The following is a 26900-nucleotide window of genomic DNA, read 5'->3' on the forward strand; positions in this document are numbered from 1 at the left end:
TGCAGAGTGTCATGTGCATATATTTTCTGATTTATGTTGAGTACTACATAATAAAATTCCATTTTAACCAAATAAATATAAAAAATTGCATGTAAATAGGTCCAATTTACATTTTACAGGGCTTAATAGCTCCAATGTACAATCACAGCTGAATACATCACAGAAAAAGTGAGTATACAACGTGTGAGTATAAAAAAAACAAAACAAAAAAAAAAAAAACACTGGTTTAAAATGTACATCCATTCATTGCTGAAATGTAACCCCAAACCTCCCTTTCCTCTTTAGAGCATGTTCCAACATTTTTTTTTTTTTTTTAGCAATTAAGAACTTTTATAACTTCCTGTGACATCATCATTAGGCTTGTTATACTCTTACTGGAACAGCGTCTAGCAGGTCAGTTCCTATTGACATATTCATGCCCCCAGGACTACATCTCCCCACAGCCTTTTCTGTGTGTAGACAGGGTCTTGGGAGTAAAGGCAGCAGCATAATGTTACTGGGAAAGAAAGAAATGTATGGACATGCAGTGATACAGAGAGGGGTGGTGGATAGGTGAATGGTCCACCAGGCAAGGCAGACAACACTGACTGGGATCTCAGTGCAGCAGAAACTTTGCTGTTAGCTCACTACAGAAAGTGCACACTGGATTTCTAGCAAATCAGCATATATTTTTCTGTATTTTCAGAGAAGAATTGCAGAAATGTATTGAATATTAACACTATGCCCCCGTTCACATAGGGGCGACGCTACTTCGCACCGCGACCTCCGAGGTCGCGGTGCGAGCAGCTCGCCGCGACCTCGGAGCGGCCGCCACGGACTTCATAACATTGAAGTCTATGGCGGTTGCCTCCTGGTCGCCCCAAAGAAGCTCCGGACCCTTTTTCTAAGTCGGAGCGACTTGTGTCGCTCATATTAGAACGGGTCCGCAGCTTCCCTATGGGAGGCGACCTACGGCGACCTGTGAGACGACCAGGTCGCCTCACAGGTCGCCTTAGTGTGAACGGGGGCTATCGGTTTTATTTATTGGAATAGCAGGTAGTGTAAATCCAAACCGAAGAAATGCCAATTTCAGTTCTTCAGCATCGTTTCTATGCCAGAATATTTTTGTCCTACAAAAAAACTGTTTCCACAAAGTGCCGATGGCATGTCACAGTGGTGTACTATAAAGCATTTAAAAAGGTAATGCCCAATTGCTGGAATAAGCATACTGAGCAATGTTTTTGAATAAAGTGATCAAACACATTGGTAAAGCATGGTAGTGTATTTTGGGTCAAATATTTTATTTACAATGAAGTGTTTTTTTTCCGGACTACAGGCAGTCCCCGATGTTACAAACATTCGAGTTACAAACTACCCCGTATTTTCTGGCGTATAAGACGACTGGGGGTATAAGACGACCCCCTAATTTTCAAGTTAAAACGTAGGTTTTGGGCTATACTCGCCGTATAAGACTACCCCCCTTCCGAAGCAAGGCAACACTGTTGAAAAACATTAGATTTCTCATAGATTTCCAAGGTACCCTTCTCATAGATTTCCAAGGTACCCCAAGCACTGTAATACATGTAATCTCTCATAATATCTCCAAGGTACCCTAAGTATTACCAGTAGATGTAATCTCAAGATGCTGGCTGTGCGGGAATCCTGTACCGGTATACCGTAGCTTCGGCTACATACAGTATACCGCGCTGAGCCAATCAGGGAGAGCGATGTATTCTATTATTGAATGCAAAGCCTGCTCAGATTGGCAGAGTCAGAGAGGCGGGCTGATGTTACTCTGCCAATCCGAGCAGGCTTTGCATTCAATAATAGAATATATCGCTCTCCCTGATTGGCTCAGCGCGGTACACTATGTAGCCGAAGCTACGGTACATACGGTATACCGGTACAGGATTCCCACACAGCCAGCGTCTTGAGAGATTACATCTACCGGTAATACTTATACTTAGGTTACCTTGGAGATATTATACTCGGCGTATAAGACGACCCCCCATTTTTGGGGGATTTTTTTGAGGTTCAAAAGTAGTCTTATACGCCAGAAAATACAGTACTCGTACTTCTGAATGGAGGGAGACAACAGGAAGTGAGAGGAAATCTACCCCTAGGAAGGGAAATTCACTTCTGTAAGAGTTATCATGGGAAAAAGGTATCTCCATTGAAGCTTCATCACCAATCCTTGTTTCCACAACAACCCAAATTTTTTTAAAATCCCAATGATCACAGGGACAGAAAGTGAAGTAAAATCTTCAAAACAGGGGCACAGATAGCAAAACAAACATTACAGGGATGGTAACCCTTCCCTATGCTATCCAAAAAACTTTAATTTAAATTTTATTATAAAAAAAAATATTCTTTGGTTGGTAAATGTACCTGTTCCAACATACATACAAATCTTACTTTATAACACCCCCACAGAACCTATCTTGTTCGTAATTCGGGGACTGCCTGTGTGAGGTTTCATAAGCACCATATTCAGATCACTGAATCTGTTGTTACCGTATATGTCAATAAATGACTCAGTGATATATTGCCTATGTATCTATACAACCTGACTCGGTTGGGTGTGCTTAGGTTTGGATGTCACAACTTGTAAAATTGCAAATTTACAATAAAATGTTACGATCAAAAAAGAAAAAAAAAGGTAACAACACTGCTACTTACGAGGATGAAGAGTAGGAGCAGCGGAGCCAAGACCAGAGCAGTGAAAGTGTTGGATACGACATTGGGGGGTCGCTTCTCAGGCTCCCGGAATAAGTGCTGCAGAAAATGACAGATATTAGTTTTTAAATTAGCAAAAGGTAGGAAAATACCTACTAAATAAGCATTTGTATGCAATCTTTAGAAAGAAATGCCAGACAAAATACATAAAAGTTGTTCAGCAGGCTAGTTCTGACATACCCAAGGAAATACCTGCCCAATCCAATCTAAAAAAACAAAAAAAAAAAACAAAAAAAAAAAAAAAAAAACCCTTACACAAACCTGCCTTTCATTTGTAAAAGTTTGGATTTGTTGATTTCCAGCAATGTACAACGCTTACTCTGCTGCTATATCACAGGTTAACATGTTTTTTTATTGGCAATTTCCGGATTTGCCTTACTTAATACCAAAGTGAATAAGGCCTCATGTACATTGCAGCTGGTAAACAGACGTTTAGGAGCATTTGGGCATTTTTTTTTGGCAGCCCCTGAACTCTAAACTAAATGTTATCTCATGGGTACATGTACACAGGCGTTTATAGTAGTTTAGAAGCATTTTTCTGAAAGCAAAAAAATTGCGTTCAGAACGGTAGTTTAGTGGCATTTAAATGCCAAATGCTTGTAACAGCGTGTAAACGCAGTAATTTGCGATTAGAAGTGTTTTCGTTTGTAGGCGTTTTGAATGGGGAAAAATGTTTGACCATTTACAAAGGGGGGAAAAAAACAGACTCAACAAGTTCCAGCATTCAGAAGAGGTTTTCAAACATCCTGTGTATAAGAAGCCTTAGTGTGGAGAACCCCAGCTAGATAAGCTATTGGAAAAACTTTTTTTTACAATTTATCCCTATAAATCTCTCTCTACACACACTGAGTCTGCTTATATCATCTCAATAACACATTTTATTATGCCATCAACTTGTGTAATGCACAGAAAAAACAAATTTAATACATCCTCCTATTAACTGCTCCATGTGTATAATTGTATAATTGTCACTTTGAAATATTTTTTCACGTTGGACTGGATTGGACAGTAGACACCTTGTCACTTCTGTTCTATATATTTGCTTGGATTCATACCCTTTTAGTTTCTATAACTGGAAATATTTTTATGAATGGACACACCTTTTGCACTATGGACACTTTATTTTTAATATTTGCCGACTAGTTATTATTTAATATTTTTGCTTTATATTTCTTGTGCTGTTATACAAATATTGATGCGGATTATTAGTATTTCTTTTTTTGGGTATTTACACTAGTTGTGCATATTATATATGGATTTTGTCAACTTAGTACGATTCACATTCATCGTTCTATGCACTTTATTGATGTAACACATTATTGTGTTTTTATGTGCTTATATCAAGGTGTTTTTTTTTTTTTTTTTTATATGTTTATATACACTTTTTAGCACAATTTCACTTAGAGTAGTGTTATAGACCCCCCTGGAATAGCACCTAGCCACTTTTTTATCTATATCCAGTTATATGTGGAGACACTATAAGGATTGGCTGCTGCTCATTAGGGTCATTTGGCCATTCACATCAGAATCAACTAAGTTTTCACCACCGCAATCTTGGCAACGCATTGGTTTCCTACACTAAGACTCGGTCCACACTAGCGCGACTTGTCAGCCTGACAAGTTGCGCTCCCTCGCGGTCCATTGACCGCTACAGGACCCGTTCTAATAGGAGCGACACAAGTCGCTCCGACTTAGAAAAAGGGTCCTGTACTACTTCAGGGCGACCTCGGAGCGACTTGCATAGACTTCCATTATGTGAAGTCCATGCAAGTCGCTCCGAAGTCGTGGTGCATGGCAATGCACAAGTCGCCCCCGAAGTAGTACAGAGTCGTGTCGCCTTAGTGTGAACCGACAAACTATAACCATGTGGATTGCTGTCCTACATAGTTCAACTCAAATATCATGCTATCTAATGTAATCAAAAAGCTGCCAGCCAGTCACACACTGATGACATCAGCTTCAACAAATGTATTTTTCCCGATAAAAATCACAAAAACATCCTCTCAGACCATGCCTTTACCCAAAGGGGCTTCGTTATAGAGAGTCCCTGCAATTTCACCCTTTTGGGTAAAATGAAGCACTTCATGCATGGTGTGGGCAGATATCTGGATGCTTTTGTCAGGAACAATTAGTTGTTGAAGCCGATATCATCAGTGAACCGTCTGTTTACTACACGTGGGGAGCGCTAACTAGCTCCATTCAGCTGTCACCTGCTGCCACAGGAACAGCCTCACTGTGGGTTTTGACCCGCAACTCTCCCTGGCATTTATCTAGTGTGCTGAAAAATGGGTAAACCACAAGGTGCTAGCAAGACAGCTTGCCTATGCATGAACATATATAGTATAAAAGTGTATCATTTTTGCAATACTTAACTTGTGGCTGCCTAGAACTTTCTCTGCAGATAGAACAAGTTCTTGTATATTTGAGTTGCTCAGATTCATCCTAGCACAAGGCATATTGGGGTTGATTTACTAAAACTGGAGAGTACAAAATCTGGTGCAGTTCTGCATAGAAACTACAAAATCTGGTGCAGTTCTGCATAGAAACTAATCAGCTTCCTGGTTTTATTGAAAAAAGCTTAAATTGAACAAGCTGAAGTTAGAAACTGATTGGCTACCATGGACAGCTGCACCAGAGTGCTCCATTTTTAGTAAATCTCCTCCAATGTATATTTCTTCGGTCCTTAATAATGCTATGTGCAGTTCATGAAGTCTTATGCATTTCTCTCAATCAAGATATCGGTTATTAAATCCATATCCTGGACCACGCCATTGTCTCACAAGTTATGCTCATGTAAATATCATACATAGGAAGAACAAAACTTGTAATCCAGGGGCTGTGGCAGCTCCTGGGTGTCTAAATCTGTGAAAGCCCTCCAAGCTCAATGTTGCTGCCAACCAAACATCCAATATATGGAGTATTCAGGAACTCCTAACTCATCAATTCTAAACAACTTCTGGGGTTTCTTCCCTTTTAAAGACACACCGAGTGCAATGTCACTGTATATCAAACATAAGATTAGGGATGCATCGATCCAATATTCGGATCGGATATCGGCGCCGATATGTCCATTTTAGATGGATCGGGGGATCGGTAACATTGACCGATCCACATGCCGATCCGGTTTTTGCTTGGTAATGGCCCAGCCATCCCTTACTAGGTGCAGTAGTAGTATGGGATGGGAGCCGCTACTTCCTGTATAGTCCCGGCTCACAGGCGGAGTGATATCAGATGCACTCCGCCTGTGAATGGAGGAGCCGTACACATGAAGCAGCGGCTTTGCTCTGTACTGCAGCCGCTTGCTTTGTGTGTAGCTCCGGATCGGTTCCGGTATCGGCGATTTCACAATGCCAGATATCGGTATTGGGTCCAAAAAAGTCGGATCGGTGCATCCCTACATAAGGTCCCAAAATATTTATGTACACATGTATCATCCACAAGTCACGATCCCAGACAGTACTTCCTGCTTCATATTGCCATTCATATTTCCAGAGTTTCTGGAGCTCTAAATACCTGGATGTCTGGTTTTGGAGTGAACAGGCTCTTGCTCTGCACAGGGACTGGAGCGTCTTCCTCAGGAAACTTAATCACCACATCAGCCTGAAACCAACAAAAACATAAGTTACTACAACATTATTACATTTTTAATTAACATTAACCAGTTGTAGACTTTAGGCATACTACTTACCACAAAATAAAATCCTCATCTAAATAATTTAGGCACGTGTAATAAGTTCAGCTCCTCCACCTTCCCCACAGCCCTCTGACCACTTTCTGACAATGATTGGCTGATATTTTTTTTAATCACAGTAAAGAACAGCATCTGCGGTGTCCATGAAAGTTAAAGAGGAGCTCCAGGCTCCCCCCAAAAAAATTTAAAGTCAGCAGCTACAAATACAGCAGCTGCTAAATTTTAATATAAGGACACTTACATGTCCAGGGATCCAGCGAAGACCTCACCTGAACTGATTCTTCAATCAGGTTCGAGTGCAGGTGCTGGCATAGCAAGTAAGGGAAACAGGAAGTGAAGCTTTGCGGCTTCACTGCTAATCTCCTACTGCACACACTGTGTCTGGTAAATGGTCCTGTAGTCTTCTGGAACATGTGATGTGTCCCAGAAGACGGCGGGAGAAGGGAGAGAGAACTTCTGGCTAAGATCCCAGCGTACCTTCTATTGCTCTTAGCCGCCCCCAAATCACCAAATTCTTTTTTTTTTTAGCTTCTGGGATCCAACCCAACTTCCTGTTAGAGGATGGCTACGTTTATTATTCAAAGTCCCACTGTATGAAAGAAAGAAGTCACCCTCTATTGATCACTTGCAAGATTAAGTAGGGACTATGTGATTTGCAGGGTGCATAGAGCAGTGCACATGACCGCAAATAACATACACGGCTTGTTCCAAACAAACAGAAGTGGGAGGGAAAAGAAGGGGGTTCGGGAGCTCATAGAGGACATTACAAGAAAGAAGAAGAAAAAAAAAAAAACAGTCAGTTTTGTGAAAAACAGATTAAAAGGTCCACTAAGTGGTGGATGTACATGGATGATTTTTGTAGAATAAAGATATCATTTAGGGTCACTTTTAAAGGTTATCTTCAGATTTAGCCAATTAACGTATTACTAGTGCTACACAAACAGTTACATTTCTTTGCTAAGCCTTCATTCACACTAAGGACGGGTTGAAGAGGGGTTTGAAATCGTGCAAGTTCAGCTGAACTTGCACGATTTCAAACCCGCATGTCAGTGCGAGTTCAGGGGCAATTTGACAGACATCTGTGTGGGTTCCTGCACAGAGGTCTATTGAAATTTGCCCCAAAGTCACCAGAAGTAGTGCAGAAAATACTTTTGGGAATCGGTGCAGCGCCGCAAAGTCGGCTTTGCATCAATTCAGACTGTGCTGTTGCCGGCAATAGGCTCAGATTTGGCATGTGAAATCGCATGCCAAATCTGGCCCGATGTGAACAAAAAATTAATTCAGCTAGCCCCCGTTCATATCGGGCCGATTTGACATGTCAAATCAGCCCGATGTGAACGAAGGCCAACAGTGAATTTAATTTCTTCACAGAATCCTTATTTGCAGCCCTTTGAATCAATTTGCTGCCAATGAGAAGCTGGGCAACAAGTGGTTAAATCTAGCAATGAGATTTAATTGCTTGTGTAGCCATAGGCAAATATGTAACCTCCCATCCCTAAAAGTGGGCCTTTATAATCTGCAATCATATCAAATATTTTATCCCGAAAAAATCTTTAGAATATGGGTTCCTGAAAGATTAAAGGTGCAAGTCCTCAGATGCTCTTGTCAGTCATAGTAATTTCAGGTTTATCAATGCAGCTGGAACATGGAAAACCATTAGTAAACACCCCATACCATGTTCCAAAGTATTGGATTCTCCAGGGTAGCATCTCCTACTATCAGGAACAGAGCATACGTTCCAGATGCAGAGTCAAACTCGGACTTCCTTTCAGTTGGGTCCAGCTCAAACCGGTAGGTGCCCTTGGTGTCTGGCTCAGCTACAAACACAACTTCCTGGCCTGTTTTTTGGTTGTGTAGCCGAACGAATGTCTAAGAATAAATAAAAAAATACTTAGTATCTGATCATAAAAAGGGCAAAGAGTTCAAATGAGTAAACCATCACCAGAAACTGTTCAGGATACAGATATGTATGTAATGAAAAAAAAAAAAACTGAGAAAAAAGAGAAATTCCTGTAAATTCCTTACCCTGGAGAACAGTACAGGACACAAGGCTTGTATACATAAACCATGGGTTATACAGTATGTTGGCTACCTTCAGGTTATTGGACTTTCCCCACTAGTACACACTCCTATAACCCCACCCACTCCATGAAAAGCCTTTTTTTTTGTTTAGTCACTTGCGGACGGCTCCTGCTTAATGGTTGTTGGAAAATCTGTGGAGACGACTTGTATTTGTGTTTAAAGAGGTTGTGAACCCCCAAAACATTTTTTTTCTTTTTTTTTTTTGAAACCTGCAAGAGAAACATAATGAGCTAGTATGCATCGCATACTAGCTCATTATGAAATACTTACCTTAGAACGAGCCCCCGCCGTGCCATCTGCTTACCTGCATGACGGGCGACATGTCCAGTCGCCCGTCTTCCGGGAATCGCGGCATCCGGCCATCTGATTGGCCGGAGCCGCGGTGACGTCACTCCCACGCACGCGCGTGGGAGCCGGCGGTCACGGCACGAAGCTCTGAAGGAACGGCACGAGCGGCCGTTCCTTCAGAGCGCATGCGCCAGTGACGTCACTGGCTGCATGTAAGGTAAATATCTCCTAAACGGTGCATGTTTAGGAGATATTTACAGTACCTATAGGTAAGCCTTATCATAGGCTTACCTATAGGTAAAAGTTACAGAGGAGGGTTTACTTCCTCTTTAATCCACTTGATTCAAGGCAGTTGTGGAAGTGATCAGTCGGCTTCATAGCCACCCGTATCACTTACACCTAAAAGCCCAGTTGGCTTTACAAATGTATACACACCTGGAACACAGCCAGGAGTGTGTTTAAAAAGCACCTGATCCAAGCACTGTTTTAACACTGGGCTAGGACAAAAGTGGGTAAAGTGGTATCCTAAAAAAATATATAAAAATAATAATTATAATAAAATAATGTTATGTTGAAAAACAGGCAAGGCGTGGAAAACCTTCCCTCTATTTCTTTGAACTATAATTACCTTGGGGGGAAAGGGAACTCTTACACCTCGCATCATCTGTATTTTGGTATTCGCATATGAAAAAATTTCCTGTACTGTACAACCTATTACTGAAGCATTTTTCGTCTTCTCTTGCACATACAATAGTTTTTTTTCTCCCAGTCCTATAGTCTTGTTTCAAAGTAAACCTGACAAACGTGGACAATTCAGACAACCTTTAGTGAAAACCTCATGTCACCATTGTTAAAGTGGTTGTAAAACCACTTTTTTTACATTTACCTATAGGTGAGCCTATATTAAGGCTTACCTATAGGTGCTATAAATATCTCCTAAACATGCACCAATTTGGAGATATTTACAGTGCATGCAGCTGATGACGTCATCGGCGAATGCACTCTGAAGGAACGCCCACCTGTGCCATTCCTTCAGAGCCCAGTGCCGTGAACGGCGGCTCTTGCGCGGGAGTGATGCAGTCGCGCCTCCGGCCAATCAGATGGCCGGAGGATGCGAACAAGGAAGCAGGACGGCCGAACATGTTGCTGAGCGAGGAGCACTGCGAGGCCTTCGTTTTAAGGTATTTCATAATGAGCTAGTATGCGATGCATACTAGCTCACTATGCCTTTGTCTTTACAGGTTTCTTTTTAGGGTTTATGAATCTACAGGTACATGAAGCTTTTCCTGTAAAATTTGAGTGTGGCCCTGCCCCACTGCCATGGAACGCCTCACTATTGGACAGTAAGGCTGCCCGCCACTGAGATGAGCAATAAGGAAGGGGTGGAGCTAAAGTTGACTTTTAACAAGGAAGGACATTTGCTTATCATTTGGGCTGCCTATATCATTGGATTTACCAACAGTTTTGACATGCAGTTTTCACTGAAGGCTTCCTGCACTTATAATTTTTTTTTTTTTTTTAAACAGTCTAAATTGCTCAGGCCTGTGATAGGTGTGCTTTTGGGTTAATACAATAGATGTACCTGGTGTGGCGTCAGGCTGGCTCCTGTGTTCACATCAGCAAGCTGGAAAGACAAAGCAAAGTTCTGGTGGCCATCAGCAGTGAAAGGTCCCTTGGCTTTGGAGGGGAACAAAATCCTACAGAGAAGAGAAAAGTTTACTAGCAGTTTCTCACTGAACTTTAAGAAATACTTATTACGTTTCTTTAATTACCTGGTAGTTTTAGGCGAGATACTCTGGTCTTTGTCTACAACAGACAGGTCAACATTGCTGATTCCAACCTCTGTGGACACTTTTACCTTGAGCTGCAAACACAACATTATAATTACTACACTGCAATAATAGCATTAAAATAACATTAAAAAATCTCTAAAAAAGGGAAATTATGGGACATTTTTAGTTTTTTTTTTTTTAAAGTGTTAATATACCATTGAAACAGTCTGTTTTTTTAACAATTGCCAGATACTGGAAACAGGACACGAGCTCTTCTATCTCAGAAGTAATCAATTTAGTTCATTCATTGATGTCCCCTCCCACTCCTTGGAATGACAGCCGAGCGGCTTCTCAGCCGCATCGGTTGTCATTACAAGAAAGCCGACCGTTGGCTATGAACACCGGTACCGGGGCGATGCCTCTAGCTGCAGGCGTCACTCCGGTACAAGCACTTTCCCGAAATATCGGTAAATCAATAGGCCGATTACGTTATATCTGCTTTGCCGATAATCGGTCAATTACTAGTCTATAGTGTCGGTTACAACCAATGCAGAACAAATCACCAAGACCAAAAGCTGCAGCCAAAGGAAAGTCTACCTCTAAAAGGTGAGTTTTCATGATTTCTTATGAAGGGGGCTGCAGAGGTAAGTATATATTGCAGATTACAGTCAGCCAGGAAGCTTTGGATTAAAAAAATTCAACTTTCTCCTCTGTTACACAGTATCACTAGAATGCTATAGAGCAGTGGTCCTCAACCCTGGCCTACAGGGCCCACTAATAGGCAAGATTTGCAAGATAACTGAAATACATCCCAGGTGATATCATTTGCTGCTCATTGATTGCAGTACTCTAGTCTGCATCTCCCCAAGGTAATACTTAAAATCTGGCCTGTTAGTGGGCCCTAAGGACCGGAGTTGAGGACCACTGCTATAGAGTACCCAAGTACTGTAGCTGATTCTTTTTAGGTTTACTGGGTAGTTATAACTAATGCCCCGTACACACGTGCAGATTATCTGCAGACTTTTGTCTGCAGACTTACCTTTTCTATGTAGTGCAAGGGCCTGCCGGATTGCATACAAATTGAAAGTGTTTAGGTTTGACCTCATATTATATGGTTTTGGTAAGTCTGCAGATAATCTGCACGTGTGTATGGGGCATTACTGTCAACTATTTTTAACAGAGGTGACAATGCAGCTAAAAATTATTTTTACAGATTACAATGTATAAAGAACGATGTACCGCCTATGCAAAAATGTATGGCCCCTAAACCAGGCCTAAGCCATTCTTTATTAACTGTTAGAAGATAAAGAAGCAATTTCTCTGAAGGTAGCATACTTTTTTTTTTAATCCCTACCATTTATGCACCAAAAACTTTCTACCTTTTTCATTTTTCTTTTCACAGCATCAAGTCTTTCAGTTTTCTGTAATCAATGCATCTAATTTTATTGTACCCTTTTGCGCATTCCTTTTGTTATTTTACATTTTAAAACTCAATAAAAATCTTTGTAAAGCAAAAAACTTTTAGCTTTCTACTTGTTTAAACTGGGAAAAGATTACTAGTAAGACCCCTTAAGATTATTCATTAAATTTTTTTTTTTTAATAGCTATATAATTTTACTTACTTCTCTGAGGGAGAGAATGCACAGCTTGTCATCTATATCACTCTAAGCTAAAGAGACAGCTTTGCTCTACATCCTAAATGTGTTCAAAATAGCAGAATGAGGACACAGTGTCCTACCGAGTTACACAATTTCATTCAAGAGTCTCTCGCTCATCTCAAGGGGCCGAGAAACGGGGGAAAGTGAGAATTCGGTGACATCATTCACAGCTCGAGCCTTACACAGACAGGCATTCTAAGTGGGTTATTAGGATAATTAGGTTGTACATTTGAAATGAAAGGGTCTCGGAGCGCTCTACATCACACAATGCAGCACATTCACATAGACAAGTTGACACGATAAATCGCAGGTCTTCGTGTCAGACAGGGAATTAAGGTCATACTCACCTCAACCTGATTTGCCAGGTAACGACTGTCACCCTCCACGCTTATAGAGAAGTCGTAGTACCCGCTAGCTGGTTTGGAATCCATGAAATTCAATTCAAATAAGTCTCTAATGAAAGAAAATGATGACTTAACAACAAGTGGGATATGGGTCTTAGCTAAGAAGGTATTAAACATGCAAAAAATAGGTGAGATGAAGTGAAGACAAAGTGATGTATGGCAAAAGCTAAAACCACTATGTGCACTCAGGGATGGATTCCCATCACAAGCATCTGTAGGCAGAAACTATGTTGATAAAAAGCAAAGGTGACCAGCGCTATGGAGTGTGCGGTGAATCGTGAACTGGGTACTAGGTGTAAGCAGCCAACAACCAAAACCCAGAGGGGTCAAGATTTAGGGTAAAAGCGCAGGAAAGGTTGAAACGGTGCTACCGTTAGGTGATCAGGTGTTATTTAAAGTGCAATCATGTGGGGAAGAATCATAAATAAAGGAGTGACACCCATTCTTTGGCATTATATTTTATGGGTGTCACTCCTTTATTTAGGATTCTTCCCCACATGATTGCACTTTAAATAACACCTGATCACCTAAAGGTAGCGCCGTTTTAACCTTTCCTGCACTTTTACCCTAGAAACTATGTTGCACCCAAAGCAAAACCCTCTTTTACACAGAACATTTTTTGGTTTTACAGTTCTCAACCTTGCTTAGGATATTGCAACATAGTATAAATAAATTTATACGAAATAACTCATTTTACTAATGGTGGAAGAAAAAAAAAAAAAGTGTAGTCAACTATACAGAGGAATGCAAAAGTCCCCAAAACAATCAATGAGAATACCATCATTTTGTACATTAAAGCAGAAGCAGGCACCTCCCCGAACCCCCTTTGAAAACAATCAGGCCTCTTGATAGGCTGTTGGGCTTAGGACTACACTATTGCATTGATGGGGATTCCGGGAACAGGGCCATTTGCTCCGGATTTCAGGAAGGATTTTGTTTGTTTTCAATAATTTTTATTCAGAATTTTTTTTTAAACATTTGCCGTTGTACCAAATACAGTAAGGATTTTTTTTTTTAAATAATTTTTACAAATATGGTTTACCAGAAACCTGTTAACTCTCTTGGAGGGATAACACAATAAAGGGTAAACCAAGGGCTAATTTACTTGCCCTTCCTGGAGAAAAAGCGGCTCCAAGCTCCCTACATTGCAAGTCACATGTCAGCAGGCAATAGATCATATGATCCCTGCTACAAGAAGGGACCAGACAATCTGTTATCTAATCGTCCCCTTCAGTAAGGATCAGCCTTGTCTATACTATGATAATTCCGGTCAACAGAAATTAAAAAAAAAAAAAAAAAAAAAACAGACTCGTGGCCAGCACTGAAGAGAACATGGAGCAGCATATTCTCCAGGAGAGGCATGAAGATCAGTGCTGAAGTCTATTTATGTGAGCAAGATTTTTCAAAAATGCTCAAAATTGTGACAAAAAGCTGAGCCCACTTTAGGTTGCCTAAGAATACAGCAAAGAAAAGGTTTATTAAAAGAAAAAAAAATCACCCGTATTTTAAAAACACAAAATAAAAAGATTTGCGAGTACAAAAAAAATTAAGTGAAACTAGTTAAAAGCTGAACTCCAGGTACAACTACTTATTCTTAAAACGTTGGGATGCTGTGTAAAATTTACATAAAAACAGTATGCAATGATTTTCAAATCTCAGAAACTCGTATTTTATTCACAATAGAAAACATATCAAATGTTCAAATTGTAAAAATGTACCATTATAGGAAAATAATAAGGTAATATTTAAATTGATGGCAGCAACACATCTAAGAAAAAAGAAAGTTGGGACAGGTCCATGTTTACCACGGTGTAGCATCCCTTCTTTTAAGAAGCTGCTAGAGTTTTGGGAGAGAAATGTTGTTCCATTCTTGCCTAATATAGGATTCTAACTGTTCAACAGTCCTGGGTCTTGTCATTTCAAGATACACCAAATATTTTCAATTGGTGAAAGTTCTGGACTGCAGACATGCCAGTTAAGCACCCGGACATGCTGTTGTCATAGATGCAGTATGCAGTTTGGCATCATCCTGCTTAAATATGCAGGGCCTTCCCTGAAAAAAAAAAGACATTGTCTGGATGGGAGCATATGCTGCTCTAAAACCAGGCTATATCTTTCAGAATTGATGGTGCCTTTCCAAATGTGCAAGCTGCTCGTTCCATATGCACTAATGCACCCCCATCAGAATTGCTGAACTGAGCGTTGATAACAAGCCAGACGGTCCCTCTCTCCTATTTTGTCTGGAGAACATGGCACTCATGGTTTCCAAAAAAAAATTCAAATTTCAATTTGACTGACCACAGAACAGTAGTCCACTTTGCAACAGACCCTTTTAAATAAACTTTGGCCCAGAGTAGACAATGGCGTTTCTGGATCATGTTCAGATATGGCATCTTTGGATGACAGAGCTTTAGCTTGAACTTGCATTTTTTGCTGAAGCATTGAACTGTGTTCATAGATCGTTATTTTCAGGAAGTATTCCTGAGCCCATGCAGTGATGTCCATCACAGAGGCATTTTTTAAAAAAAATGTTTAATGTGATGCTGTCTGAGGGCCAAAAGATTGCAGACATCCAATATTGCATTTCGGCTTTGCACCCAGACATTTCTCCAGATTCTCTGAATCTTTTGATATTGTGTACTGTAGATATATTTAAAGTCTTTGCAATTTTACATTGAGGAACATTATTCTGAAATTGTTTGACAATTTTTAGACACAGCTTTTCACAGATTAGTGAGCCTCTGCCTATCTTTACTTCTGAGACACTGACTCTCTTAAGGTACTTTTTTTATACCCAAATCATATCACTTACCTTTTGCTAATTAACGTAATTAGCTGCAAAATGTTCTTTCAGCTCTTCCTTGTTACAGTAGTACCACTTACTTTGCCAGCTTTTTGATGCCCTTGCCCAACTTTTAGGATATGTGCTGCTGCCATTAATTTAAAAAATTACCCCCTTTTAGTGCCGGTTCACATATGTGCGGCTGTGGTGATCGCATGTAATATCGGAGCGCACTGCTCCTTCATTACATGCGATCGGCTGTGCGGTGCGAATTCAGCCATACACTTTGTATGGCTAAATTCGCACCGCACCCAAGTCACACATGACCCTTTTTTTCAGCCGAATCAGGATCGGATCGCACAGTGGTTCACACTTGTGCGATCCGATCCTGTGCGAACTGTAAAGATCGCACTGCGATATGCGATCAAACTGGGGGTGTCGTTAACATTTCATTGACACCCCCAGCGTATTGCATATGGCAGTGTGAACTGCCAAGGGTGCGTTTGCGATGCGGAAACAGGCTGCGAATTCACATCGCATAAGTGTGACCCGACACTAAATCCTCAAATTGTACATTTGCGAAGTTTAAACATTTGATATGTTTTCTATTGTTAATAAAATATGGGTATATGAGATTTGCAAATCATGGCATTCTGTTTTCAGGTAGATTTTCACACAGCAACCCAACTTATTTTAAATTGGGGTTGTAGATCTAAATACTATTTAATCCATGCAGCTGCAAATGAATATTCCATGATTTTATATACAAGTTGCATCACTACTTCTTTCTTCAACATATTCTTCTGCAATCCCATGTACAGCAACATGCTAACTGGAGTGGGAAGGGGCAGCACCCAGTTTCTGAAGCATTTGCACTCTACTGTCAATCTAGCACTAGGAAATTCCTGACAGGAGGAAAAAACAGGGATTACCTATCTCAGTTCTGCTACTCTTTCATTCTACAATAACATCTGAGGTCAGTCCTAGATCAGGCAGCATTGCTTTAAGCCAGTGATATGCAAATTGTGGCCCTCCAGCTGTTGCAAAACTACAAGTCCCATCATGCCTCTGCGTGTCATGCTCGTGGCTGTCAGAGTCTTGCAATGCCTCTTGGGGCTTGTAGTTCTGCAACAGCTAGAGGGCCACAGTTTGCATATCCCTGCTTTAAAGCGGTAGTATCCCGCTTTTTGACACTTTTACCTACAGGTAAGCCTATAATAAGGCTTACCTGTAGGTACAAATAATATCTCCTAAACCGGCACGGTTTAGGAGATATTTACAGTGCATGCAGCCGCTCGCGCGAGCGGCGCATGCGCTCTGAAGGTCCGGGGGACCTTCAATTAAGTTGCCGGGAGCTTGCCGGAAAAATCACTCCCGCGCGCATGCGCGGGAGTGACGTCATCACGGCTCCGGCCAATCATCGCGCCGGAGCCGTCTCTTCCGGCCAATCAGCGCGCCGGAGCCGCCGAACCCGGAAGAGACGACGAGGGACCATGGCAGCGCCCGCAGCGATGTCCGGGGGTCCGTGTCAGGGCTTCGTTTTAAGGTAAGTTACACATAATGGGCTAGTATGCGATGCATACTAGCTCATTATGCCTTTTGTCTTGCAGGTTTTTTTTTTTTTTATTTTTTTTTTTATAGAGTTTACAACCGCTTTAAGCCATATTAAACCCAAAAACTGTAATATAATGTAGCTTATCAGTTTATAGATGTAGTGGCGGCATTCATTTTTCTTTCGTTTTTTTTGTCTTTATTTTCTCCTTGTGATCTGGGCAGTAAGTAGCCCGGTTCATATTACATCAATACAATTACACAATCCTTCAGCAGGGAAACAGTTCAGATACGTATGTTTCAACTAATTGAGCATTCTGCTGAAGATCAGCTTCAGAATCTTACTAATTACTGGCCATTAATAATACAGTTAAAGAAGCTGCATGTATGGAGAAAAAAGTAACAAACCAAAAATTACAAACGGAAAGTAAGGGTCCTTTCACACGGAGTGGACCGTTTTTTGATCCGCTCCGGCACTTTTTTTTTTTTTTTTACGGACACAGATGACACTTGTGTCATCCGGTCCGTATGTCCGTTTATCATCCCATCCGTTTGCGGAGGATAAACGGAGATAATGTATGTCTATGGGATTGCGGATGTCAGCTGATGACACCGCTGACATCCATTTTTGCGTCCGTTCCGTTTTTTTTAAACGGAAGAAAAATAGGGTTCTCTTCCATTCCAAAAAACGGAACTGATCGGAAAGGAGGCCATCCGTTGACATCCGCAATCCCATTGACATGCATTATGTCTCCGTTTTTCATCCGCAAAAAAATGGGATGAAAAAACGGACATACGGACCGCCCGTGTGAAAGGACCCTAACAGTTTTAAAAACTAAAAGTAATCACAATGTTTAAAAACTGGCAAAAATAAATCTCTTACCCAGCAACTGCAAATGAAGCCTGCTGCAATACTGTTGCTTTGGTGCTGCTGGACTTGACGTGATTGACTGTTACTTTGGCTTCCGTCAACGGTTGAGAAAGGACATTTGAAACCAACAACTAAAAACAAGAAAAGAGATATTTATACATTTTCCCAGATAGAAAGACTCATATAAGCTTACCCATCAAATTTACTCTAAAGCAATGACAATGGCTATATAGATAAAAAATAAGCCTTTCATCTCCAATACTCAAATCACCTCTTTTAAACAATTATTGGATGTTAAGCGCCAGCGCTCATTTAAAATGTTACTAAACCCACATCATAAAAAAAAAAAAATATCAATAAAATGGTGCATTACATGCTGTTCATACTCACTCAGTCACTATGAGATTTGTTTTCTGTATTCTGCAAAAAACCTGTTTGATCCTGCTGTTCTCCATCTCCCTCTCCTGTCCATGTCCCCAACGCATGTGGGGATTTTGTAGAGCAATGTTGGCAGCTAGTGCACATGCTCAGTTTTCAGTGTAATTCTATGAAGCGCATTTCCTTTCTATCATATCTGAGCAGCCCATGTGACTAGAGAGTCACACGTATGGGCGTATACACGGTGGTAAATGACAGCCCATTCTCTCCCTCCTCCTCCATGCTCACTAACGAGCTAAACACAATGGGGCCAGGATATTACATGTAGATTGTTCGAGGCTTCTCCTCACTGTTATTCTAAGACACAGGCTGGAGTGGTGTGACACAGCCTTTGACTGGCAGAAATCCGATCACACCATGTCACTGCCAAAAAATAATAAAAATGTGATTTCAAATATATATTTGTATGATGATTTAAAACAGTTTTTTGATTATTTTTACTCTGTATCCCAAAGGCTGTTTTTGATTTTGAAAATGTGACCAGCAGCAGAGGACTAGAAGCTCCTCCTGCTTATGTTTCCCTGCAGACAGGCTGGAAAAGAACTGGGTCATGTGATCAGGTAATTCGATTTTTTTTTTTATTTTAATTAAAATAATTACTATGTCATCCATTTACAGAAATAGAAGGGACAAAACAGTGTGTGTTTACTGTTTAGTATGACTTTTATGCACCTTAAGGAGGGGCTGTTTGTGAGACACAGCGGCAGGTCCATCAGGCACCACTATTAGGGGAAGGTGGTAGCGATTGTGGGATAGAGCAGAGGCCGCAAACGCCACACTGAAGGCTTCTGAGAGGGAATCAAAGTTCTTCTTGCTAAAGATGGCATTCACCAGCTGGACTATCTGTTCCTGAGAAATGGAAAGGTGAGAGATTTCAATACAAAACATTCTTGACCCATCAGTTGTCATGTAGCACAGAACAATTATACAGTTTTCCACTCTTACCTCCTTCAGAGCAGGCTCCACGCCAACGTGGTCTGACAGGCTGTAAGTAGCTGCCACAAACAGAGCAGTGGCTTCTAGACCTTCCTCAAACTGCAGATACTGACCGCCCAGATCATCTAGACGTGCCACCAGATCCTGAGGCAAGAACAAAGACAAGCTTTTAACAAACAAAACTTTTTTTTATAAGGCGGTTTTATCTTTACAGCAAACATATTAACCACTTCCACATCACCCACGGTGTATTTGAGTTGATATTTTGACGTTAAATACCGGGGCTATGGCAGCAGATAGCTGCGATAACCTCAGTATATTTTTACATAGCAGGCGGTCCGATTTAACATAAAAGAGGTCCTAGTGGCGGATTTGCCACTGGATTACTTTTATGGGCGGCAGGAGGTGCACCCACCCCCCTCCAGTCATTTTCCACGCTTACCGGAGCTGTCGGTAAACAGGGAAAATGATTAGATCCCCTGTGAGGATGGGCAGGAAGTCGAGTGAGGGCAAGATGGCCCCCACTCGACTCTTTGCTCTTGGAAGACCAGAGCGACGACAAAACGTCACTTCCGTCAATTTTATATAAATGACACCACAGAGTGCGGACGAACCGCAGACGTGTCCAGTGAGGTAGCCACCTCACAGGCTGCATCCCTGCTGACAGGGATGGGTCGTTCCTAATGCCAGGGCGAACACATGGCTGAACGCTCGATGGCGGGCCAGGGATCCATCTGATCCTCTGCCCTGGAGAATCAGGGCGACCAGTCCGATTCCCAGCTCCGCAAAATCCATCTTCGTCCGAAGATCCGACTAACTAAAGCCGACAAATAAACAGCTAGCAATGTAAAGAAAAAAAAAATGACATTTTCAGTAAAATAAAATCATAAAAAAAGAAGAAGAAGGCGGCTGAGACTGTAGCCCCAGCACAGGGAAGCCTGACTACTCCTGAACTAGGCAGAAAAACTGAGTTGGGATGGCTTACTGCAGGGGTGTATTGACCAGTGGGACAGCCCCCATGGGTGGGTCTATGTTAATGCTTTTGCTTTTAACAAGTCTTATGCCTAGCTACTCCTGCGGAGAGGAAGTCAATACCCATTGGTGAAGACTGTATGAGTGGGCGGCAACTGTCAGAGGACGTAAGAGAAATACTGATTTTATCTTGCAAACCAGAAATAGGCCTGGTTCTTAAGTAGTTAATAATAAGCATACTTTAGAAAAAAAAAATGCTGAAGCCCGTTAAAAGCATACTCCACATTTCGGACCATGTTTCCGGTTAAACCAATATTTAGGGTGTAACATAAAAACATGGTTGCATAGCCCATCACTGTCCTCACAGCCATGTCATCCATTCATAGAGAACAGGTATGGAATGACACCGGAAAAATTCTTACTTAAAAATGTAATTGACATGTGGATTGTTTGGGTGGGGTTTGTTTTAAAGGAGAAGTATAGCCAAAACTCTTTTGGCTGTACTTCTTTGGATCACAGGAGTGCAGAACGAACTACACTCATGTGACCCATTTTCAGCTGACAGAAGGTTTACGTCACAGAGCGGGTCCAGGCTTTGGAAAATTCAGACTTTATAGTCGGGATCCACCCAGGTGCCTCGACCGCCACCTGGCTCAGTCTCTTGGTGAGCCGCTGAGAGGCTGAGTTAGCCTCTCCCGCCTCCTCCACAGCCTAGTGCTCAAGTAAGTACTGGAGGGGCAGAGCAGAGAGACTGTCACAATCTCTCTGCAGCCTGAAGACTGAGAGCTGAGCGATCAGTGGTGTTTAATCACTCAGTTCTTGGTCTGGAGCAGGCTGGGGACCAATGATGCATCCACTGAGGCGATAATTACCGTATTTTCCGGCGTATAAGACGACTGGCCGTATAAGACGACCCCCCTAATTTGCAAGTTAAAACATAGGTTTTGGGCTATACTCACCGTATAAGACTGCCCCCCTTCCGAAGCAAGGCAACACCATTGAAAAACATCAGATTTCTCATAGATCTCCAAGGTACCCCAAGTACTGTAATACATGTAATCTCTCATAATATCTCCAAGGTAACCTAAGTATAAGTATTACCGGTAGATGTAATCTCAAGACGCTGGCTGTGCGGGAATCCTGTACCGGTATACCGTATGTACCGTAGCTTCGGCTACATACAGTATACCGCGCTGAGCCAATCACAGTGAGCAATGTATTCTATTATTGAATGCAAAGCCAATCCGAGCAGGCTTTGCATTCAATAATAGAATACAATCGCTCTCCTTGATTGGCTCAGCGCGGTACACTGTATGTAGCCGAAGCTACGGTATACCGGTACAGGATTTCCACACAGCCAGCGTCTTGAGAGATTACATCTACCGGTAATACTTATACAAAGGTTACCTTGGAGATATTATACTCGGCGTATAAGACGACTTTTTTTTTTGAGGTTCAAAAGTAGTCTTATACGCCAGAAAATACAGTATGTTTTTTTTTTCAGGAACCCCATCTTTCCCTTTAACGTAGAAGAGACGTAGCATGCAATACAGAGCCCGCCTGCCCATAATTTTTTTGTTTACTTCTACTTTAACGTACAGCTTTAAAACCACCAGTTCATTAGTAAGGAAGTGAAGGAGCTGCCAATCCATTTCCAGCTGTCATTTTTCTAACGCACTTGAGAAATAATTTTGTAAAAAACACCCATTTGGCTTTTTTGTTGCGTTTTGTACTAGAAAAGGCCAGGTTTATTATGAGTACTCCACTCTTCCCATATAGTCAAGAAAGAAAAAACATCTGATTTTCACTCATTAACACAGACTTCCTTACTTCTATTTCTTCCACAATTCCACGCAGGTCGGCTTGCTGGGACAGCATGGAGGCAGTTAAAAGAGCTTCAATTGTACTGCAAAGACAGAAACAAATATCGGTGAGCGGAAAACGCAGCTTTCTGACCAGCGCAGGGTTAATACTTCAAGATACACCAATATGTGGGACCAATTATGAGAGGCAATTAGCATCACACTCCCTCAGGTCCTGCCATCACAAGTGCATTCTCATGCATATGAGAATCCTGAACGGTACAAAACATCTGCTGTGCATGTAACATGTATGTCTTACGTGGGAAGGCATCTGCCCAAAAGTAAACTTTTCCTTCTCTACTTGTGACAGCCTCATTTCCATGATAAATGCACAGGGCTTCCCAGGGGAAGTGGAGGGGGACACGAAGTTCAGAGTTATTACCATGTACGGTGGCAGAATTTCCCCTCTGAAAGGTAAGTACACTCTTCTGCTGTCACTCGGGAATATTTAGCGGCAATGTGTGCTTGTAAATTGCATTTTCATTTCTTCTCAGAAATAAGCATGTCGTTAGAGATTCCATTCATATGGAGATGAGATGTGTGCATTATACAAATTAAACAAACTCAAGATGTTAATCTAAATGAGCTAGCAGATTTTGGTGATTCAGCCTGTAGGAGTGAATAGGAAGCTACGTACTGCAACTCAACTGAGTCAGAGAGCCGCAAGTATTTTGGACTGGAAGCTCTGATGACAATTATTGGTAAGGAGGCCTTGGGGCTTTTGTGTCACTGCCTTTGACATGACTGAAAGGGTAGTAGTATTAAAAGGCGGTTATTTAAAGAGTATCTGGTGTTCTAGCAGTAACTGTTCCTATGCACCAAATCAGTACATCTTAAAATCACAGTTTTTCACCTTCGACATTCCCAGCCTTCACCCTGCACATACACCAGGCCTCACCTTTTCAGCCTGTACTCATATGCATGACATGCCATATACTTTAACCATCTCAGCTACGGAAGATTTTACCCCCTCCGTGACCAAGTAATTTTTTTTGCCATTTAGCACTGTACCCAAACAAAATTTATACATATTTTTTTTCCCCCCACACAAATAGAGCTTTCTTTTGGTGGCATTTGATCACCACTGGGTGTTATTTATTATATATACTCCAAAGACATGCTGGTAGGTTAATTGGATCCTGTATAAAAATTGGCCCTACTGTGTATGTATGTGAGTTAGGGACCTTAGATTGTAAGCTCCTTGAGGACAGGGACTGATGTGAATGCACAATGTATATGTAAAGCGCTGCGTAAATTGACAGCGCTATACAAGTACCTGAAATAATAATATAAAACAAAAAAAAATCAATTCATATTCATTCAAATCTAGATCATTAAAAAAAAAAAAATCAAATACTTTTTTTTTTTTTTAAATCTGACCACTTCGGTTTCAGTTTTTGGCCAAGAGCATTCTGAATTTTCATTTCAGTGCACCACTACTATAATGTCTACAAACTATAAAGTATTTCTTACAACCAATGGCGGCAATCAGTGACTTATTATGGGATTGCGATAGTGCGGCAGGCAATCAAACTATATGAACCTGGGGGGGGGGCTGACTTCCAATGGCACCACTAGTGACCCAGTAAACACGATCCGAAAATCGGACAACTCTGTCCGTTTTTGTTTGGTTGCTAGGAACTCTCAATTATATTCACATATGGGAGAGGTTACTTACGATACGAATTTTCTCGGACGATGATTCCAAAGCTTCCGGTATGCGTAACCACGCTGTAGCGTGTGAGGGGAAATGATGTCTACTGCTCACCATTTTTTCCGGACGAACAACATACTGATAATACGATTATCGTACGATGTGTTATAATACGATCAAAATTTTTATGCTTCACGACCGGATAATATCGGGCGAACTGTCGTGATCGCCTCTCGTAAGCTGTGTACTAAGGATCAGATTATCGTCCGATCCTTTCATAAGCGTTATTTTTCGTCCGATTTTCGGATCGTGTGTACGGGCCTTAATGCAGTGATCAGTGCTAATACTATACACTGCCACTGTACTTAGGACACTGGCTAGGAAGGGGGTTAACATCTAGGGCAATCAAGGGGTTAAATGTGTGCCTAGCAATGTGTAATGTGTGTAATATGTGCTGCTTTTACTAACAGATCTCTTTGTTTCCTATCCCTGCTAAACTCGGAAGCAGGCAGTAACATATGTATACATCACTTTGCCTTTGCAGGCCGCCTGTCCACAGTACATTGCAGGCTGGTGGTCCACAAGGGGTTAAAGTAAATGTTTCCATAATTATATACAGAGACTGCCATTGCTGACCCCCCCTCTCCTCTTAAAATGCTAATTGCCTGGTTATTATGCTGTTCATCAGGCTTTAGTACTTTGAGCCACTGGCCTGGAAGACGCATGCAGATAAGTAAAGTCAATGTTCTTATCAGCATACTTGTTTCAGGTTCCTGACAGTCAGGCATCTAATAGTGGCAGGAAGGACAGGCAACAATGGCAGCCTTTCAGTTTCAATATATAAATACATTATTCACAAATGTGGGTTAAAGGGAATGTATAAACTTTTACATTCTAAGTGTTGAATTTACCGTGCCCAGGGCTTAGAACCTTTATGAAACATATTCACTTTAAACTAGTTCAAGACTGTGGGCATGCTACACACGCCTGAAAAAAGTATTCATTGTACACAGGGAATGACCTCTATTACTAAACTCCCATTGGGCAGGTAAAACACATCAGAGGGGCATGGCTTAGAAGGAGATAAAGGCTGAGGCCATTCACATTCCTCTCCACAGGTTGAGCTAGTCGTGTGCGGTGTCTCTACTGCCCCTTTCACACTATCCGTCTGTCGGACGGATTCCATTTTTCTCAGCGGGGGATCGAGCCGCCGATCCCCCGCTGAGCAGGAGGATGACAGCTGTGTCTCCGCGCTGTGTGCGGAGACACAGCTGTCAGTTCCCCATGCAACTCTATGGGGGAAATCGGATGGGAACGGACCGTCGGTCTGTTCTCATCCAATCCCATCCCATCCACTGGACGGATGGAAAATAGGGTTTCCATCCGTCCAGATTTGACGGATCGGATGTCAGCGGACATGTCTCCGCTGACATCCGATCCTCCATAGAGATGCATGGGGGGACCGTTCAGATCCGCCAAAAAAACGAACAGGCGGATCTGAACGGTCCGCCTGTGTGAAAGGCGCCTACTACCTTCATACACAGGGCGTGTAGTAGCACATCAAGTTCTTCTGCCCCCCCCCCCCCATACACAGCAATTCGACTTTGATTAATCAATGCTGCATTGCTGTGTACACAGAGAAGGTCTGAGAAGCTGCAGCTGTCAAAAAATAAAAAAATAAATAAAAAAGCAGATGGACAATGTTCATCAACAAGCTGCTGAGACAATACAAAGTAACATAATGTTACATATGTATCTTTTCTGTTCCTTCACCTGATGATCAAAGGGATAATGATGATGTCAGATTAAGCAAGCTGACAAGTAAAATAACGTTTTTTTTTTTTTTTTTTTTTAATATACTGCCCTGTTTCACTCCTCCTAACCCTTGGTTTAATCTAGTCAGCCCTAATTAACTCCTTATTCTCTATTAATTTTCCTGCTTTTTTGTTTCTATTTTATCAAATATTTATATTGAAACTTTTTGTTTTTTATTTTGTTCACTAATATTTTTGCAGATTTACCATTTAAATTTTTTTTTAATAATTTAAAACACTATTTTATTTAAATAACTTACAAATTACAGAATGAAATGTGCACTTTTTATTTGCAGTATCACTCTTTATTTATATGAAGTTTAGGAGCAGTTGGGTGTTTTTATTTTTTCAGCACCCCCTGAACTCTCCTCCATGTTAGGTGTACTTGTTCACTCAGTAGTTTAGAGGCAGTTGAGGTTGCAGGCATTTTTTTGAAAGCAGAAAAATGGCGATAAGGACTGTAGTTGACTGGCATTTCAAACAACAAATACTTGTAACCATAGTAAACCGTGCTGATGTGCGTTTATAAGCGTTTTTAAAGGGGAAAATATTTCTGATAACTTTTGAACATGTTGAAAAAAAAAACAAAAACACAAATTTCACCACATGCTGTTGCCTGCATAAATGGAGGAGTCTAGTAGCGATGAACTCTGGTCTTCTTTTCTATGTCTTTGAAGCCTCAGCAACATCAGGAGCATTTCCTCACACATACTCATTGTGATCCATAGTGAAAACACAAAAAATCAGACAGCTATCTACAAGCACACTGCTCTCTCTCTTCTGCGGTTCACCCTTCTCTCACAGAATGGCTGAAATAGTTAAAGTGATTGTAAAGTCTGTTTTGAAAATACATTTTTTTTTTCTAACAAACATGTTATACTTCCCTCCTCTGGGCAGTTGTTTTGCACAGTGGCCCAGATCCTCCTCTTCTCGGGTCCCTCTTTGCTCCTGGCCCCTCCCCCATGATGAGTGCCCCCCACAGCAAGAAGCTTGCTATAGGTACACCCAAGCCGAGTCACAGCTCCCTGCGTCCATTCAGACACGGAGCCCTGACCTGGCCTCACCCTCTCTCTCCTGATTGGCTGAATGACTTTACAGCAGTGGGAGCCAATCGCACCACGCTGCTGTCTCAGCCAATGAGGAGGGGAGTCCCAGGCAGCTGAAACTCCTGCAACATCGCTGGATAAAGATGGACTCAGGTAAGTAATCGGGCATACAGGTTTTTTTTTAATCCTAATGCATAGAATGTATTAAGAAAAAAAAAAAAACTTCTGCCTTTACAATCCCTTTAATAAATTTACTTGTTTTTCATGCATTGTGGGTATTTGGGAGGGTCTCCTTAGGTTATTTTAGAGCCGGCGGTCAGCTTTCTGGTGAGAGAGAGAGAGAGCGCGAGAGGGGGGGGAGGGG

At 41.5% G+C, this 26900-nt stretch overlaps 1 protein-coding gene across 1 annotated transcript in view; it reads right to left on the reverse strand.

Moving 5' to 3' along the window:
* The window catches only part of RPN2 (ribophorin II), a 60648-nt gene that overhangs the window by 11555 nt on the left and 22193 nt on the right, over positions 1–26900 (reverse strand). Inside the window, exons 5-14 of the mRNA XM_082272058.1 lie at positions 21991–22066; positions 19198–19332; positions 18925–19101; positions 17827–17945; positions 12554–12659; positions 10549–10640; positions 10359–10473; positions 8081–8275; positions 6229–6315; positions 2659–2754 (exon numbers count right to left, since the gene is read on the reverse strand). Coding sequence (XP_082128184.1) covers positions 2659–2754; positions 6229–6315; positions 8081–8275; positions 10359–10473; positions 10549–10640; positions 12554–12659; positions 17827–17945; positions 18925–19101; positions 19198–19332; positions 21991–22066 — 1198 coding nt within the window. The remainder of the gene's footprint in view (positions 1–2658; positions 2755–6228; positions 6316–8080; positions 8276–10358; positions 10474–10548; positions 10641–12553; positions 12660–17826; positions 17946–18924; positions 19102–19197; positions 19333–21990; positions 22067–26900) is intronic.

This window comes from Pelophylax lessonae, assembly GCF_965119305.1.
Source record: "Pelophylax lessonae genome assembly, chromosome: 11".
Taxonomy (NCBI): Eukaryota; Metazoa; Chordata; class Amphibia; order Anura; family Ranidae; genus Pelophylax; species Pelophylax lessonae.